The sequence below is a fragment of the Mastigoproctus giganteus genome, chromosome 3 (assembly GCF_048544385.1).
Source record: "Mastigoproctus giganteus isolate SK-2022 chromosome 3, ASM4854438v1, whole genome shotgun sequence".
In the NCBI taxonomy this organism is placed as follows: Eukaryota; Metazoa; Arthropoda; class Arachnida; order Uropygi; family Thelyphonidae; genus Mastigoproctus; species Mastigoproctus giganteus.
In genome coordinates, this window is record NC_143577.1 from 17,254,890 (window position 1) to 17,275,204 (window position 20,315).

The 20,315-nt window shown below is 36.0% G+C and overlaps 1 protein-coding gene across 1 annotated transcript in view; it reads right to left on the reverse strand.

The window, feature by feature from the left end:
• Positions 1 to 18,300, reverse strand: part of Hel25E (ATP-dependent RNA helicase 25E) — a 92,332-nt gene extending 74,032 nt beyond the window's left edge. Inside the window, exons 1-2 of the mRNA XM_090369189.1 lie at positions 18,224 to 18,300; positions 3,608 to 3,810 (exon numbers count right to left, since the gene is read on the reverse strand). Of these exons, the coding sequence (XP_090225315.1) occupies positions 3,608 to 3,806 (199 nt within the window). The 5' untranslated portion in view covers positions 3,807 to 3,810; positions 18,224 to 18,300. The remainder of the gene's footprint in view (positions 1 to 3,607; positions 3,811 to 18,223) is intronic.
• Between the last annotated feature and the right edge of the window lie 2,015 nt (positions 18,301 to 20,315).

A 20,315-nucleotide genomic window follows, 5' to 3' on the forward strand; every position in this document is an offset into this window, starting at 1 on the left:
GTAAGTATTTTATAACGATTAAAATTACCAGATTATTTATTGTGTTTGGTAATGTTTTGGTTCTAAATGTGTTTTCAATCTTGGGTGGTTGGCACCTAACCCACTTTTCCCATAGGGCCTGTTGTTTATATTGTATGATTTTGCATTGCACGAGGGTTTCTAGGAACACAACTATTGTGCTATACGAGGACAGACTGTATTTTAAAACTATATGCTTCATTTATTTTCTAAAATAACACATTATTTGCTGTTCAATTACAGAGCATCTATAGAAAAATTCATTCTGGTACTTTTTTTTTTTTTTTTTTTTTTAAATAACAAGGTAGGACAATATTTACAAACAAATTAACCTTACAAAAAAACATTTTTTTCAAAATAATTTTGGCTAATATACCCCCCCCCCACAAGTCAGAATTGTAAACTCTTCAACCTAGTGATTGTGTTGAAGTATAAACAGAACATAACTGCAAAAGAAAAAAAATAATAATAAAATAAAAATAAGTCCTCAAATCTTTTTCTGATATCTTCTTGACTGCACTTACTTTCATAAGTTCTGTCAAATGATTTAAGGAAGCAAAGTTCGCACAGCAATAGCAAAAAAAAAAAAAAAGAAAAGGTGGGGGCCTTTTTACTTCATTTGCCCATTTATTCCAACAATTTGTTGGAACCGTTTTTATAATTTACATTCAAATTATTCACTTTCATGACACAAGTGAACGTTTACTCTAACAATCAATTATTCTACGAATGAATATGAATTTCTGCACATCTATTCTGCAACCATCTTTTCTCATTTTAAATTTACCTCCCTTAGATGTGAAAAGCATTTAGTTCAGTTAACCTTTTAGTCTCATACATTCCAATTAGCTCACCCTACCAATGTCTAGTTTGAAGATTATACAATTTACTAAAATCCAGTCTTTCTTTTTGAGAATATCTTTCTGTAGCCCAACAAATCTTGTACTCTTCTTTCACCCACTCCAGCAGATCTATGTCCTGCCTAAAATGGAGTTTACTAATCCATGCAGTATTCCAAATGTGGCATAATCACTCTCATGCACAATAGAATAATCACCTCTTTGTCCCTAAATATATCTGAAAGACTCCTCACAAGGCTGTTCTAGTAACTCGTCTGCACTTCTCAGAAGTCATACCAGACTTAACATTGCACCCTTAAACCTTTCCTTATCAACTACCGTGATTCTGATGTCACACCCAAAATACTATGCTATTCTATCACTACTACTACCTAAATGGCAATTGAGATTTAAGATTTATCAATGTTAAATTCAGTTGCCATTTTTCGTATCCTCTTCCTAGGTTATCTAGACTTTTCTGAAGTAACACATCCTGAAAAATATCAACTATAATAATCAACCACACCAAATTTTTGTGTCACCAACAAATATAGGCGTCAAACTTAATATATCATTATAATAAATAAATATTAACAGTAAATGAATCCCAATGCCAAATCTGTAGCCCATTCATGACATTACTACCAGAACAGTGGCTATTTCCACCTCTTAGCATTTTACCATCCCTTTACACACAGCCCCTATAAATTACCCCTAATGCCACATTGCCCCAATTTATACAACAATCATTGACAGAACAGTATCAAATGCATTACTGAGATCTCAGTATATGTAAAAATCATCCTTTGCACCTAGATGACTTCATAGTAGCTAATCAAATGGCCAGGCATTATCTCCACTTAACAAACACATGTGATTGCCTTATAGCTCCACTGCTAACAAGCTGATTCAGCCACTGCATTAATTGTTTAACTAGCAACTCCATTATTTTCCTGGCACAGTAGTTAAACTGCAAGTTTTTAGTTACCCACTTTCGCCATTTGAACCACCCTTATGAATAACAGATTGCATATCTAATCCAATACAACTGGATAGAATAACATCATCCACAGGAGTCAAGTTCACATTTAACTTCAGCAATATCATTGCAGACTAGTTAGTATGAATCAGAGCTGTACTACTCAATATGTTCTACGCTGATGATAATATTAGTAAAATAATAAGGAGTTTACCTCAATATAGTACGTAGAACCCTTCCATATGATTCCCTCCAGAAATTAAAACGGAAAAAACGAAAAACTCGGCAACTTACCGGTACATTAGAGTAAAATATAAATAATTAAATAATCAATTTAACAATTCAAATCAATTTAAAACAATTAAAAATCAAATTAACGCAATTAAAAGAATCTAACGAAAATATTCAAAACGATTTTGAATATTTGAAAATCGTTTTGAATATTTTCGTTAGATTCTTTTAATTGCATTAATTTGATTTTTAATTGTTTTAAATTGATTTGAATTGTGTTAAATTGATTAATTATTTATATTTTACTCTAATGTACCGGTAAGTTGCCGAGTTTTTCGTTTTTTCCATTTTAATTTCTGGAGGGTATCATACGGAAGGGTTCTACGTACTATATTGAGGTAAACTCCTCTTATTATTTTACTAATTGCAGACTAGTATACACAATGTAGGCTTCTTGTGTCCCCTGATAATTTATCATCATTCTTTGCATTTTTCCTTTTCACTGCTAAGCTGTTCAGTTAATCTGACATCCACTTTTGTCTAAAAACTTTAGTAGCCTCTGATATCTGAACACTTTTAATTTGGCATTTCCATGGGACCAACAATTGGTCCCAATGAAAAGTTGAAAAAATGCTTGGGCCCATTATAGAAGCACCTTCGTGAAAATAATCTCTTCCCATTATCCCCAAATAGTAATCATTTAATATTAGTAAGGCTAAATGACGTAGAAGTAGACTTTTCCTGTAACTTCCAAAAATAAAAGAATTTTAAAAATTCCCACCACTAAAAAGTCACTACCCAATTTCACTTTGAACATTACCAATATCTCCACCTCTAACTGCAGTGGCAGGTGGCTTATTTCAATGATCTATAACAATCACTGTCAAAAGGTAACCTTCATGAGATCTAGCTTTCTATTACTGCTTACATAACTCTAGTTCTCGCTTCTCCTACCATTGAAAATATACCTCCCTTGTTCATTTCACTGATCCCTTTCAGGGCCTCCTATACATCAACAAGCAGCCTCTTCCCCAAGATGTCTAGCTGCCGCGCTTTGCAGTGAGCACTTTCTCAGCCATTTTTTATACAGATGTCGATTAGAACCCATCTCCAATCCAGCTGCCATTCTTTAAACCATCTCTAGAAGTTTTCTTTCTTTGGGAGTGGCCTTGAAGACCTGAACACAATAATATACTGAATGTGGTTCCACCATCTTATAGAAAGGGCAATTTCCTTGGATAAATTCCACATCAATACACTATTTAAAAATGTAACCCAATGGTTCCTTTACTTGAAGATTCCTAATATACAACTTGCTGCTATTAATCAGATCATGTCTACCGTGCAGGCTTATACCTAGGATAAAAGGTGCATGATATTACAAATGGGTGGAGGCAATGCATATCAAGGACAACCAGTTTGAACATAACAGACATCAAGAGACATTCGTACACTTATCATTCAAAACTTAACAATCAAATCAAAAAATTAATAATTTAGGTTTAACATACATTAAAAACAGAATCTTAAACATAAGTACCTTCTGAAGGATGCTCAAAACCACAATCTACTATGGCTCTTAATAGCTCAGGCTTTAAGAGAAAGTCTCGAAAACCAGAACTGTGAATAGATACATAACCACCAGCGGGTTTTTTAGTTTCTGTAGTAGTCTCTGTAGTAGTTTGATCTTGCTCGTCTTCTTCTTCATAATCTAAAAGCTCATTTTCATTGTCTCCCATGATGCTAAAAAAAAAAAAAAAAAAAAGAGAGAGAAAGCAGTCAATAGTGAACAAGGACCTTACCAGATAATAATGACATCACTGATCTATATATAACATAGATCAACAAGTTTTTTTCACGAGAGAGAATTCCAATTTCTAGTTTTTGTGTTGAGACTAATTACACAAACATGATCAGACTGATCATACCACTCACATACATATCCAGCCAACCTATGTGAATATATTTATTATTGTTTATACATTTATTTATGTAACTGTTTGAATATCTACATTCCTGTTATTTCATAATTATCTGATAGCTGTTTCAAGCAAGATCCAGTGAATCAGTGAAACACTTCAAATTTCATGCCTTGAAAGTAAAAATCACTAACAAATTCTGTTGTGTATGTGTGGCTGTCCTAAATCGTAACAAAAAAATCATGATGGATATTCAGAAAACTTATCAGTTACATTTTGGCTGCCCTCTAGGAAAAAAAAGTGTGTTCACCACAGTTCAAATGGATTACATGACTGATTGAACAAAAGGAAAAAGGCTAAGCCATTTGCCATAAACATGATACAGAGGAAGCCAAAAGATCATAATGGTGACCATTATCAGCTTTATACAAACCTGGATTCAGTAATGAGACCAATTCCTCATGTTAATAATATAATGGTTCCAGTACTGCCACAGCACAGACTAGAATCTTTTGAAGATGAAATGCGACGAATGTGCAACTGGCACCTGTCAACCTCAGACTATCCTGGGTATACACACCCAACAAAGAGATCAGAGACAGAGCTGTTTACGGAGACAAGTCAATGATCTCATCAGAATCTAACCCTCTCCAAAGAGGATGCCAAACTTCTTGCCTCAAGACACTAGAATCACAAAGGAATGATTCTAATATTCACAACTCCATCTGGTTGAGAGGGTGTTCATTCACCTACCTGAATACTAGACAATCCTAACCACACAGCCACTCTTGATCTTCTCACAAACAAAGTACACGGTCAAGGTGAGTGGTCCTCTAGGTACCTCAGCTCACAACTTGGTAATGATCTCTTCTCCAACAGACCCTTCCTCTTAAGGCATTCTCAACCTCATTGTTTGACATTACAAGAATGCAAAAAGGGATGATCTGCAAGAGTGCTTTTCCTTAGAATACTGTTTCAAATCTTCTGATGTCAACATTAACGTATGTAGCTAAATTTATGGGTAAACTATAATGTATTCTACACTGATATTATACATACACTGGTCAACATGTAAAATGTTAAGAAAACGAAAATACCTAATATTGACTAATTTTATGCTGCTGAACAAGAAAATCACATTAAAATTTGTTGAGTGACTTGTTTCAAATTACAGGTGGGATGGCTCTTGACAAAACACATAGCAACACTACAGTTTCAGTACCATCACATTCTGCATTGGGTGTTAAGTTGTGGCCTCGAATGCGTCGTCAACTCCGTTGCAGTAATCCTCGAATATGGCTAGATACAGGGTAATTTGTTCTTAGTTAATGGCTGTTCTCTGTGTGATTCCTACTTTTCGCACAGTATGTGTCATGTAAGATTAATATCCCCGTAATTGTGTGAATAGTCCAGATGCCTTCTGTTACATATGTGGAGAAGTCATGTTAGCTTCAAGAAAGTTACCCTTAACTCTAACCATAAAAAAAGCCCACTTCTTGTACTTTGGATGTAAAGTATGAGCCCAGGAAAAGAACAGGGCTCCACACATATTGCACTACCAGTTCATCAAAACTCAACATGTGGGTGAATCGAAAGGGATGTTTTATGCCTCTCACAGTGCCCATGATATGGAGGGCAACAACGAATCATGCCACAGGCTGTTACTTCTGGATGGTGCCTCCTATTAGAAAAGGGATGACAATGAAGAAAAAGAGGACAAATGTACCCAAATATACCATCTGTCATTCGTCCTGTGCCTCATGGTGAAGTACTACCTATTCCTGAACCACACGACAGTTTTTCTGTACACTGATGAACATCAACTTGATATACACGAAGAAGTACAACAGCTGTCTACGTCAAGGAATCCACCATTTTGTCCAAACCTTTATCCTTCTGAACCACATAAGATCACAGAAAGTGAGCTTAATGACCTCATCAGGGATCTTGAATTGCAGAAGAATAAGGCAGAACTTTTAGCCTCAAGACTACAACAGTGCAATCTTCTAGATCACTCTGTGAAAGTGACAACACGTTGTACTCGAAATAATAAAACTCGAAATCAGCAAAAATATAAAATAATGAAATAATAAAACTCAAAATCAAAACAGAGGTGAACTCACTGTTTGTAAGGATGTTGATGGTCTAACGGCAGCAATGAACATGAAGCACATTCCTAAAGAATGGCGGCTATTTATAGGCACTTCTAAGGTTAGACTTAAGGCTGCATTATCACACAATGGAAATATGCTGCCTTTAATACCTCTTGCACATGCCATCTACAAAAAAGAAACATGCAAACATGGAGAACATCCTCTTAGGTGTACACTATCAGAAGTATGAGTGCCAAGTATGTGGTGATTTAAAGTTAATCGCCATTTTATTAGGACTACAAAAGGGTTATACTAAATATTGTTGCTTTCTCTGCAAGTGGGATAGTCATGCCAAGGATATGCACAACAAGAAGAGGAGTTGGCCCCAATGAAAATCATTAACACCTGGAACAAAGAATGTAGCATTTGAACCTCTGGTAGATCCAAATAAAGTTTTGCTTCCACCACTCCACATCAAACTGGGGCTTGTGGAAAATTTCGTGAAGGCTTTGGATGTGAATGGTTCTGCATTCACATACTTGCAAGAGAAATTCATAAGACTTAGTACAGAGAAGATTAAGGCAGGTGTTTTCATTCGTCCACAAATAAGGCAATTTTTCAAAGATGAAAAGTTCAAAGTGTTATGTTAAAGCCAGCAACTACAGGCAGTTTATGGAAGATCTCATTACTTCTTACGAAAAACTGGGGTGCAACATGTCATCGAAGCTGCATTTCTTCACTCACACCTGGATTTCTTCTCTCCAAACTGTGGTGCCGTCAGTGGTGAACATGTTGAGCGCTTCCATCAAGACATTGCAGTGATGGAACAAAGATACAAAAGCAAATTTTTGATTATTGTTGGATGGTGAAAAGGGATGCTCCCGAAGCTGAATACAAGTGAAAGGTGAAATGGTCCCATGTTTGATACAGGTATGTTCGTAGCTACACTTTACTGCCATATAAATATAAAAAACTACTTTTTCAAAAATAAGAGCCAATCTACCATTTTAAACACTATTTCCATGTTTAGCACCCCAAAATCTATAAAATAAACTTACTTTCATACCCATAACAAGATGATCCAAAATTTGTTGCTCGGTGTTATTTCTGTAGGAATGAAATCCTTTATTCCACATTCAATTTAAAATCTTATCCTTCATTAAAAACTCAGTTTTCCAATAAATGTGCTAAGGCCGCTCAAGATAAGAATGTTGCATATCGCAATTGTTGCATCCAAATCTCCAGGTTCATTTTGTGCCTATACCAAAGCTTGCAACAACTGTAAAGCAGTTATTAATCAGTCGAATTTAGATTTTGAATAGGCTAAGAGTAGAAAACTTGCTACTTGTCCAAATGGTAATCAAGCATTCTGGTCTCTTGCCAAATCTACTGACTGCAACTTCTGCCCTTCTCTACTCCCACCTGTCAAAACCTAATGGTTCTACTGCACCCCAGCTAAAGATAAGCTGACCTGATAACAACCTACTTTTCTTCTTAATCAAGTATTCACAAGCAAGCTTAGTAAACCACCTCCTACCATTCTCAGTACACTCCATTCAATGTGTGTCAAAAGTATGTCAGAAGAATTTTGAACAGTCTTGAAAGATCCAGGACCTGATGAAATTTCTCCACTTGTTTTCGAAACCAGTGCTCATGAGCTTACTCCTATTGTGTCATCTTTTACATTTTCTTATTCCATGGGCATTTTCCCCTTCTGCTTAAAAATTTGCTCATATCTAGCCAGTTCCTGAAAAGGATGACAAATCTCCCCCACCCAATTATCATCCCATTGCACTTACTTCTACTCTTTCTAAAATTATGGAGAAATCCATAAACTACCTAGAATCATTCCATCTGATCAATGATCACCAATGCAGATTCCATCAGTGTGTCAATCCACTGGTGTGTTACCCACCTATGGACAAATTCAATGGAAAAGTTTGGTGAAACTCAAGCAGTTGCTCTTGACATTTCAAAGGCTTTTGACCATGCTTGGCATAAAGGTATTCTAAATAAGCTTCCATCTCATGGTTTTCCAAGAGTTTTGTAATTGGTTATCCCATTTTGTTTCTGACTGCTCACTGCAGGTGATGGTAGATGGCTGTCTCCTAGCTTCTTCACTAAAGGTGGTATTCCCCAAGGTTCAGTTCTTTCTTCCACTTTTTCCTGTTATATATTAATGACCTTCCATTGACAGGAAATCCTATCCATAGTTTTGCTGCTGACAGCACACTGCATTTGAGAAACCTTGCCCTGCACAAACAGCTCCAACTTCTGGAATATCCATCAGCAATTCCTTAAACACTGATCTCCAGGTAATTCTTCAGCAGAGCAAAGATAAGTTTATTTCAACCCTTCTAAAACTCAGTCCTGTCACATATCCTAAAAAGGGTTCTTCTGATCATCTTTAATGACACTCAGATTTTGAGACAAGATCACATATCTCTATTAGAGAATACCCCGACTTCTAATCTCTCTTGGCATAGGTACATCACAAATATTGCTTCTCAGTCGTGTTGGAACAAATTACCAAAAAAAAAAAAAAAAAAAAACCACAGTGTGTTATTAGGTTCACATTATAATATTTTCACAATACCTCCATTTATTCCTATGGGATGCAAAATATATATTTTTTTAAGTTTGCACCAGCCAGCAAAAACTTACATAAAGTTGAATTTCCATAAGTCAAGTATTACTGAAGCCAGGCAGTGGCTGTATTCACAAGTTAGAATATAGTGCAAATAACATTGAAGTGTGTAAAATGTTTTTTGTCCTCTTTAACAGTCTCGACATTGTGGTTTGCATATTGGCACTGGAAAAGAACATAACTGAAAGAGAAAAAAAAAAAAAAAAAAACACAGAAAGTGCGAGGTTACAAACGTTGACGAAGCATTGCTTCAATAGCTCACCACAATAAAAAGACTAATTGAAATCGTGTTTAATATTAAGTGTATTGTTTATACAAGCATATTAATACAAATAATATGTAGGTATATACTATTTTTTTTTTCTCTCTAGTATTTCTTTTGTTTTTTGAATCTTTTTATCAAGTTATTGAGATTTAAAAAAAATATAGAGGTAGATTTAACTCATCATTGATATTATGAGTAATGGTTATAACAAGGAAATTTCGTGGGTCTCTTGATGCTCATTATAACCAAGTTTGACTGTATATTTATATTTATTTTTTCATATGCTTTGTACTCCACAGCCAGTGAGTCATGGACATTCTCTTTGAAAGCTAATAACTAACGTATCTGTTTTCAGATATAGTTCTTCCTTGAATTTATTAAAATCATCCACTTCCACAACAGAGAAACCTGTTCCAACAATCAACCACCCACTGGTTTAAGACAACATCCACACATCTATCCTGCAACCATCCTTCCCCAACTTGAATTTATGCCACCTCTCTTGTGTAGTCTCAGCAAGAGGAAGAATGGAATCCATTAAAGGCCTTAACACCCTAATCAGATCTCCCAACAAGTGCCTAGTCTCCAGATGCTGCAATTGCAGAACTGAAGCCTTTCTAGGTAACAGCACCCATTTGTTCCCTTCAATCTGGTTGCATTTCTCTGCACCCATTCCAGCAAATCTACATCTTTCCTAAAATGAGGCCTCCAGACCTGCATAGAGTACTCAAGATGTGGCATAACCATGGCCTTGCACAAGGGGATAATCACCTCCTTGTCCCCACTAACAAAGTTTGTGTATATCATTGACAAAACCTCATGAACTGTCCTGGCACCATGTCTGCACTGCTCAGAGAATTTCATATCTGACCACACAATTATCCCCAGGTCTTTTTTCATTTTCCACTAACCTGAGTGTAATACTACACAGTTGATAAGTTGTTCTGGGATTATTGCTACCCATATGCAGTACCCTGAATTTGTCAATTTTAAATTTTAACTGCCATTTCTCATCAACCTAATTTTTCTATATCTTGTTCCAGCAGCATGCCATCATTACTGTCATCAACCACCCTGCCAACCTTTGTGTCATCTGAAAACTTAGACACTAACCCTGATACACCCTTACCATTACAAAATTATTTCAATTACTTCAATTACAAAAATAACCTTTTTATTTTTAACAGTTGGTAACATCATCAGTTGATACAACTGCATATAATTTAAAAACTGCCTAAGACAACTGTAGTCACCCTTACACTTTTCCCTTTAATTAAATTCCACATCAGTACACCATGATCGCCGCCACTCAGAGAGTATTCTACCTGCAGGTTCTTAATGCATGAAGAACCACTGCTGATAACCAGATCAAAAGTATTGCTTCATCTTGGTGCCTCTCTAACATGCTGCTGTAGAAAACAGTCATTCAAGAAATCTACAAAAATCTTGCTAGTGTGTGAATAACCAACCTACAAATTCCAGTCAACACCTGGAAAGTTAATGTGTTATGTATATGGGCACATCCCAAAAGAATGTTGTATAATAACTGTTTGATGCATGAATCTTTTGTCTGGAGCTGCAATGTAGAAATATTTATCCAACCTTCAATCAACTCTGCCTAACAACCAGTGTCCTTCCTGCCATTTCCCCCTGTGGTATTTTCCAAAAAGAAAACCTAGTCTGATCCATTACCGCAGCAATGGCCTCTTCACCAACATCCATATCATCAATTATTACAGAATTTCTTTATAATTCTCGCATTCTTCCCTGAAAAAAATTACTCTAATCATCTGCAGCTAATAAACAGTAGATTCTCTACATTTACATGTAAATGCCCTTTTGCATTTTATGGAAAATAGAAAAAAAAAAAAAAAAAAAACTGCCACTGTCATGATGCACAATTAATGGTAATAGGTAACAAACTACTGGTGTCATTTGTTTAACCTTTTACCAGGTACTTTGGTAATAATGCACACCAAAGCAACTTAAATTTAAATTTAAAAATAGCCATTAACACATTCACTGCTGGTTGAGGCATCTGTATATGAAGGGTTTTTTTAATCCACATGGATGAAAAACCATCTGACTTTTTAAGAACAATTTTCTTACAATTTGATGAAAGAAAAACGAGATATTTTTGTCCAACCTTTGCCAGTGGCTAATTTAGTCACAGTGAGAATGAAGCCCAAAAATATTTCTGTCCTGCCCAATCTACAATCCCATAATTTTTAAATTTGGTTCATTAATGTCATAGTTTACAGCCAGCAGCAAATATGTTAAAATGGCATCATTGTGAATTTTGGTATTCCTTCATTACCAGTTTGACTTTCGATCTGTATCATTAATTCTTCTGTTACAGAAGCATGGCCATAAAAAAAAATAATAATAATAAAAAAAAAAATAAATAATAATAATAAAAAAGAAAGTTTTTCTTCATAAAGCCAATTCGTACATTAATTATCAAGCACTCTCAAATTAAGAAATTAATTTGCAGCATCTATACCATCCAATAAAAGACGAGCTAGCATAACCTTTGACCTGAAGCAAGTGAATGAATAGAAACATGCTAGCATCAGAGGCTGTTTACAACTGCAGTAAGCATGTCTGAAATTCAGTCACTGAGGCCTATGAGTTTTTCAATTTTTGTTTCTTTCAGGTTTTGCTTTCTAGCAACGAAGGTCATGCCCAGATGTGGACATTGAAAAACATGTTATGAAAAGAGCATATGTAAGGTATGCTAGAAGGACATGTTATTTTAAAAAATTAAAAATATACATTTTAAAATTAAAAAAGCGGATTTTTCACAGCCATGTTCATAATAGATTGAAAATAACTGGATTCAAAAAAGAAAAAAAATTAAAAATTTAAAATTATTTTGTGCCTTTATTCCAAGCATAACAATTGGTGGAAAAAGTTCATAGTCGTGCCGGCCAATGTTATACTTTTAACACGCACAAGTTAATAATTTGCATAATAATGGCAGGTGACAGTTATTATTATAACCTACTATTAACTCTGCACCTGTCACATGGTTGATGAGACCCCAGACAATCTGGCTTTGATACTGAAGTTCCATTTATAATCAAACTGTTGACACATCCAGTTCTTGTTTCACATAGTGGTGCCTTCTGTTATTGACAGGATAACATCCAATTGCAAAAGTTCATCAAAGCACACAGGTTTTTTATTTGCATTTTGCTCACTGACAAAAGCATATAAAGAATGGATTTTTCACATTTGTGTTTAGAAAAGAGTGAAAATAAGTGAACAATTTTGAATTAATTCTTGCTGATTTTTTTAAATGCATGTGATCACTTTGATCCCATGTGCATAAAGGAAATAAATCCTAAATGCACCCATGACAGGTTAACTCAGAACCAGAAATTATATTCTTCCAATTTCCTTATCATTTACTTGCTTTTAGTATTAGTAACGGCCACATGGTGCAAGAAAGCCTATGGCTTATGCTGCACCAGCCAAAAAAAAAAAAAAAAAAAAAAAAATCCAAACAAAACAATGATAAAAAAAAAAAAAAAAAAAAAAAGGAAATTAAACCTATCATCCCATGCGCTTCCCTTAGCCTTACATCATCCACCGTAGAACTCCGTGATCACTTCCTGCTACTGGTTCCTCTACTGTCAGCCCTGTTATGTCATCTGATTCATGTGTGATGAGGATATTCTTTTCTCTAGTAATTTCGCTGACATGTTGATACAAGTAACAGTCTAGTTGATTTAAAAATTTTGTTCCCCATGTCGAGTTTCCTTCCCAGATGACCGGTGAATTTCCCCAAACTGTCGGCCTCTACCACCCATGAAGGCAACTTATTCCAGTAATTTATAACTCGCTGGCTAAAATAAAACTTCTTGCAGTCCAATCTAAACATTTCCCCCCATAACTTGAATTTATGTCCCCTAGTTCTAGCATCATTTATAATCTTGAAATTTTGTCCTCATTCATTTTACTGATGCCTCTCAGAGCCTTAAACACCTCAATCAAATCTCCTCTATGGTGTCTGGTTTCCAAACTCTGCAACCCACATATTCAAAGTCTTTCTTCATAAGGACGCCCTTTTGCCGATCTCACCAGGCGAGTTACCCTTCTTTGCACTCTTTCAAGAAGCTTGATGTCTTTCTTTAGGTGCGGTCTCCATACTTGAACACAGTATTCCAAGTGTGGTCTAACATAAGCCTTATATAATGGGATTATCACGTCCCTATCTCTACTTGCAAAAGTTCGATAGGACACCGTGGGCCTTTCTTGCAACCTGTTTACAATGCTCCAAGTGAATAAGTTTTTTTGAGATTACTGTTTCCCAGGTGTAATACCTTGCACTTTGTTGGATTAAAGCACAGCTGCCATTTTTCTGACCATTCCTGAAGTCTATCTAGGTCTCTCTGAAGAAGCTCAGCTGACAGTGATCATTAACTACTCTACCAATTTTAACATCATCTGCAAATTTAGACATCACTCCCTCTATCCCTTCATCGATGTCGTTTATAAAAATTAAAAACAACAGTGGTCCTAATACTGATCCTTGGGGAACCCCACTTCTTACATCAACCCAATCTGAGGAATAGCCATTTATCACAACCCTCTGCCTCCTTGCCCTGAAGCCATCCTTCTATCCATCTAAGGATTTTCCAAGTGATTCCAACCTGTTCCAGCTTATAAAGCAACCGCTCATGTGGGACTGAGTCAAAAGCTTTGCTGAAATCTAAATAAACAATGTCAAAAATATTCCCTCAATCCAGCTCGTGAGTGACCCTTTCGAAATAGCGAACCAGATTTGTTAAAAATGATTTTCCCTTTACAAAACCATGCTGAGTATCCTTGAGAATTTCAATTCGATCCAAATGATCCTGAATTCCAACCTTGATCATTGCCTCCTTGATTTTCCCTACTACTGAAGTCAGACTGACAGGTCGATAATTTCCAACTTCACTTTTAGAGCCACCCTTATGTATGGGAGATACATTTGCACTTTTCCAATCCAAGGGAATCTCCCCAGTCTAGTGATGCTCGCATAATTAGCCTCAATGCACTCGCTTGCCGCCTCTCTTAAGATTATAGGGTATATTCCATCAACTCCAGGAGCCTTACTGGTCTGTAGGCTCGAAAGTTTTTTCATTAAATAATCTTACGAAATTTCAATATCATTAATTACATATTTTTTTAACTTCGCTCCCACAATTTCCCATTGCCACAAAAGGTTTTTCAATTGTAAATATCGATGCAAAATAACTGTTGAGTTCATCTGCAACGGCAGCTAGTGTATTTATTACTATCCCCTTTCCCTTACGTAAAGGTCCAATCTGGTTTGTCCTGCTCTTCTTGGCATTTATATATATGAAGAATTCTTTATCCCCCCCTCTTTGCTCTGTTTGCTAGTGATTTCTCATAAACTGCCTTTGCCTGTTGAACCTTTTCTGTGGCTCTATTACACATCACCTTGTAGCTGTTATAGGCTTCAGTACTTTTTATTGCTCTGTAACCTTTCCATGCCACCTTTTTCTGCTCAAGTAATGTGGCAACTTCAGTATTCATTCAACTTGGAACCCTTCTCGTGGAGTATTTTTTTAATGGTATATACACATTCAAGGCATCTGTGATTAATGTTTTAGAAGCATACCACAGTTCAATTGTATTCATTCTTGAATACATGTAGTACCTTAGGCATCGTAATTTCCATTTCTGAAATTAAAACCCATTCCTTTGCCTTTTACTTCTGCTACCTCTCTCGTCATCATCCACCGTAGAACTCCGTGATCACTTCCTGCTACTGGTTCCTCTACTGTCAGCCCTGTTATGTCATCTGATTCATGTGTGATGATGAGGATATTCTTTTCTCTAGTAATTTCCCTGACATGTTGCAGTCTAGTTGATTTAAAAATTTTGTTCCCCATGTCGAGTTTCCTTCCCTTTACTCCAATCAATTACAGGCAAATTGAAATCACCCATAAGACATTGACGCTTACTTGGCCATTCCATTTGCATGTAGAGGCTTTTGTCATAATCTTCACAATCACCTGGTCAGTAGATTACTCCTACTCGCATTATACCTTTGTTTCCAACTATCTCACACCATACAGACTCTATACTAGCATGTGAAATGTCTGAATCCGGGGAAAGCTATCGTCGCACTCAGGCTGCTTCTGATAAGAAGCATTACTCCACCACCCCTTCTATCTAACCCATCCTTCCTAAATACATTATACAAGCCGTACTGAAACTCATCATCCCCAATTTCAGGGTGGCACCATGTCTCTGTAAACTCTATGTCCGCGTTACTTGTTTTAACCAGCAGTTCGAATTCGCTCATTTTATTGATGACACTTCTAACGTTACTGTATAAACAAATAAGATTTACTGTTCTTGTATATTTAACAACCCTAGAAGTTTTTTAGGCTCTCTTCCCTGATATTAGCTACCCGCTCACGTGAAACATTTCTGCCCCCAGAACATCTAGATAATACGTCCAGTTGGGGTAACAGATAAGAACTCTTAAGGTATGTGCAAGAGTTACTTTGACCAATATTATCAGATAAACGCGTGTCAGTATTACCCACATCCCCCCTAACTAGCAGTTTCCCTGAACCTTTAAGGTATCCTCAATAATACTGGCAAAAACTTTTGCACCACCTTTGTTTAAGTGTATCCCGTCTCTACAAAAATTCCTTCTACCTACAAGTGTGGGCCATGCTGATAGAAATTTACCCCCTAAAGCCTTGCAGATTCCTTCAAGTCTTGAGTTAATCCACAAGGCTCTTAACATATAATCCCTCCTATCGTGTCTGGGCAGAATTGCAGACACAGACATTATGGCCTAGCTCGCGACATTTTCTCAGCATGGTCCTGTATTTTTCCAACAAATCGTCAGATTGTGTACGTTTAATTTCATTTGTCCCCACATGAATAATAATATTTTCTTTACCCCCTTTAAAATCTGACAATCTGTTGGTGACATCATCAATAGTTGCTCCCGGCAGACATACCCTGGTTCTGCTCCACCTATCCTTATTACAAAAAATATTCCTCGTTTCCCTGACAATGGAGTCTCCTAATAAAACAATGTCCTTTTTAACCAGAGTAGTTTGCACTTGGTTTTTCTGTTTTGAGGCTTGAATCGGGTGTGCATCACTTGGTAGATTGCTGGAGTTTTGAGTCCCTATCATAGTTACTGATTTTCATCAATAACTATGTATAAAACTTTAAATGCTCACAGCTCTAAAAATTCCTGAAAAGGAATTGCCTAACAACCTCTTGATGTTTTGTCTATAGCTTTCCAACTTGGGTGGCACCAAAGTTTGCCATTGTTTTCACTCATTTTCTTTCACTACATATGTCAATATAATTTATACATTTATTTCTTCACATGCACACATTTTCTTTGAGAGAGAATAACTGATGTCTTCAGATGCCACTGGTTAAGTTTGCACTTGATACCATCCCTCTGTGTGTGTGTGTGTGCGCACATGCAAGGGGGAGCTCCCGGTATCTGTGTATTCATTATCTGAGTCCCTGCAGTTACAAGGATTTGAAAATTAAAGTAAGCCCTTGAAATGATTGACCAAGCACTTGAATATTTTTGTAAGAATGACCCTCTTCATGATTGTGTAGCAAAAGCTAAACACAAAGGTAAAGACATAACTAAATGTTAAAAAAAAAACTCTGGATTCATCCTTCATTTGTAAAACTGAAAAACAGTGCCACTTCAATAAACTTTTACTTAACCTTAGTTCAACATATTATAATACAAAATGTCTAATTTTTCAGTTCCTTCAATCAATTTTTTACTATATACAAATAAATAATACACATTCAAACTTTTTTTTTTTGGCATACACATAGCATGTTGTATCGGAAAATTTTAGGCCATCGTCTATAATTTCACGAAACACCTTGTATATGCTACATGCATTACATGTCTATAAGAAGAATTAGGGAAATGTTTATTTTTTATCTTTGTAAGTAAACTGCAGTTTTAAGCACATGTTTTCAAGGTGTCAATTGTAAAAATACATTGCAACTTAAAATAATTTCACTATAACTTTGAAAACACTACAAAAATTCACAACTTCTCACCCACCTACAAACTTGGATGCCTCCTGAGAGCGTTATCATTATACAAAGATTTCTACACTAGGTTATTTGGCATATTTTAACTACATTACTGTGGGGAGAAACCCGGTTGAAGTTTATCATCGTTAATATTAAAGATGTGAATACACATGCCCTTCAAGTGATGCATTTATGCTAACTGGCGAAACACAACATATACAGCACACATTAAGGCCACGAGAGCAAAAAAAAAAAAAAAAAATCGTAGCTACCACAAGTGTTGCATATTATATTACAATCATGTACGAAAATTATAAACTTTTATTTCCAATACTGATTCAAACAAGTCGGTCGCTTAATTAAATGCAAGTTTTTCATGTAGGCATCCTTCAAAACAGAACCAGTTTACTACAAGGGTGGTCCTGAGTAGCAGCTAAAGAGTATATCCCTGTCCCCCCTCAACTTATGATATATATATATATTTATTATTATTATTTATTTATTTTTTTTTTACTATTACATGATGACTAAAGCTCAATGAATCCCAGGAATTCTGCTTCAATCCCTTACCAAAAAATTCTGGCACCGGCACTAACACTCGAACTACAAAACACGCTATGTTCTATGGAGTGCACCATTCCGGTGAAACAAACTACTGTACTACCTTATTAAAAAAAAAAATACTAGCTTACAGTAATTTTTCATCTTAACGCTTTAACTATGTAAAAATAAAATGAAATCGATAACATCCAGTTAACAACTGAAGCGAGTTATGAAGGACAACTACTTATAGCCCTTTAAGAAAATTTACGCATTTACAGGACACATGATTGCACAAAATGGTGGCCGTTTCCGTTGGCACCGCAAAATAATTTAAATAACAACAAAGTTTACAAATGAGACGTCTGAAAAAAATTATTATTGCATAACATTTATTTTTTTAAAATCTTAATGATATACCACTACATATATGACAAATAGAAATAAGAACAAACTGAAGCCATTCGGAATATTCCATATTGTTACCTTCTACTTCATGACTGAAACCTAAAATATTGAATTGTTTTGCCCATATAAGATATCTCTCGACTAACTACAACAAATGCACACACATATATAAGAAACATTAAATACTTCAACACGGAAATTACTGTGATAAATAAAATCTTACTTGGAATTCTTTAAATGCTACTTCGAATCAAAATACGCTTTGGATTAAAAATGGCGCACAACTATCACTGCAAAACGGATACAATGAATAAAAACGCAATGCGCGAAACACACGATACGCACTTCTATCCGACACCAATAGAGGGCGCTAAAGAAACAACACAAAAAAATTATAAGACCGAAACTGTCTTCATGATACGTATCGAGGAAGTTTGCGACCATCTTCTGGTACAAATAAAATCACAAAACAGGTCCTTCCTAACATCTGATAAATAAATATTAAATGTAATATTTATATTTAATAAAAAATTAATGACGAATATACTTTAAATAGCCAATGCTTCTAATAAAACTCACCTCAATTTCACTAGGTTTAATGCATTAAATTTAAAGGGGATTTGGAGGTTTCTCCAAATACTGTGTTAGAAGCGTTGACTGTTTAATGTATAGTAAATTCACAAAGCTTGAGGTAAATAGCAAAAAAAAAAAAAATCCAATATATTAATTTAATGACTAATGTTAAACGTTTTAGGTGTGTTTACTTCCCTTTATTAGGACACAGTTCTTAAATTTAAATTCTATACATTGGGACCAACTGATGATGTCACCAACAGCAAATTCTAGATGGGAAGCATTCAGGGAAGTAATAATAGAAGCTACTAGGCTTTTCATACAAACGAAGAAATACTGTTCAAGATTGACACCCAAATGGATGTCCGATGAACTGAAGAAACTTGTGGCAGAGAAGAAAATTGCATAAGATGCATATAAATTACACCATTCCGCGTGGTTTTCGATGTCTGAAAACTAATGGCAAAAATCTGGTAAAAACAGGTTTTATACATTGATTCCAGATATGTTATTCGTTTTTCGCTATTATGTGTACTTTATTCACAAATCACTCAAGTTGATGTCATCAGTTGTATTATTCAATGCATAAAGTTAGAAGTAAATGCTGGGAATTTGCAAACTCAATCTTCACATGTTAGCAAGACTCAGGGCCGGCCACAAGCATGTTCAACCGATTTCGTCGAACAGGGCCACGCGCTCAAATGGTCTAAATCATAATATCACCACCCCTTTTCCGCGTTTCTGTCAACAAGCCTACCGCCACCTTAATGTTTAGTTACCCACGTTCTCGTCACTCCAATAGTGCTTGCGCGATTCGACTTGAAAATTACAAGACGTAGAGCGTACACCTCACTCTCAATGGGTATGTTTCGTTATATATCTTACGTAGGACGTTTTTTAAATTTGTTTTTATGTTATACTCGCTTTCAATAATATCTGTATTGTTTTTTTAGTTCTGAAGGTAAGAAAAAACCAAATACAGCTCCACAAGTAATTCCGAACCGGGGTTCTGCAACTTTTTGGCAACACTGCCTTCAGTCCAATGGTTTTCAACCTGGGTACCGCGGCACCTTAGGGTACAGCAACAACATTCAAGGGGTGCCACGTAAGTTGGGTTTAAGTTGCTTAAATTTATATTTTTATTTTAAAAATACACGGCATAACTTCAGGAATGAGTTCTTCATATGTAGACAATAAAAATATTTTATATCAACATAGTTCCGGAAATGCTTGGTTCTCGAGTTATTAACCGGAATGTCTTATCTCCCGCAGGTGATTTCCTTCATCACAAGGTACTGACAGAATCTGTTAGTTTTCCATTCCGACCATGTACTCGATTCAGGAGATAGCGGATATGCATTTTATGTACGGTTTGGCGAACGGCAATGCTCTGGAGGTTCGTCGTTTGTACCACGAAAGGCTCCCAGAACGAAGATGTCCAGAAAGGAAAACGTTTGAAGATATCCATCGCCGCCTTTGTCAACATGGGACCTTTACACCTCGTACTGCCGACAGAGGACGACCAAGATCTACGACTACTGAAGTAGACGAGGAGATTTTGGATGTTGTGCATGCCACTCCTGGAATCAGCACACGCAGAGTAGCAGTGCAACTGGCTGTTCAACGTTCGACTATTTGGAGAGTGTTGCGATAACACCAACTGTATCCTTACCATATTTAACGGGTAGAGGCCTTGTCGCCAGCAGATTACCTTACGCGAGTCATGTTCTGCCAGTGGTTTT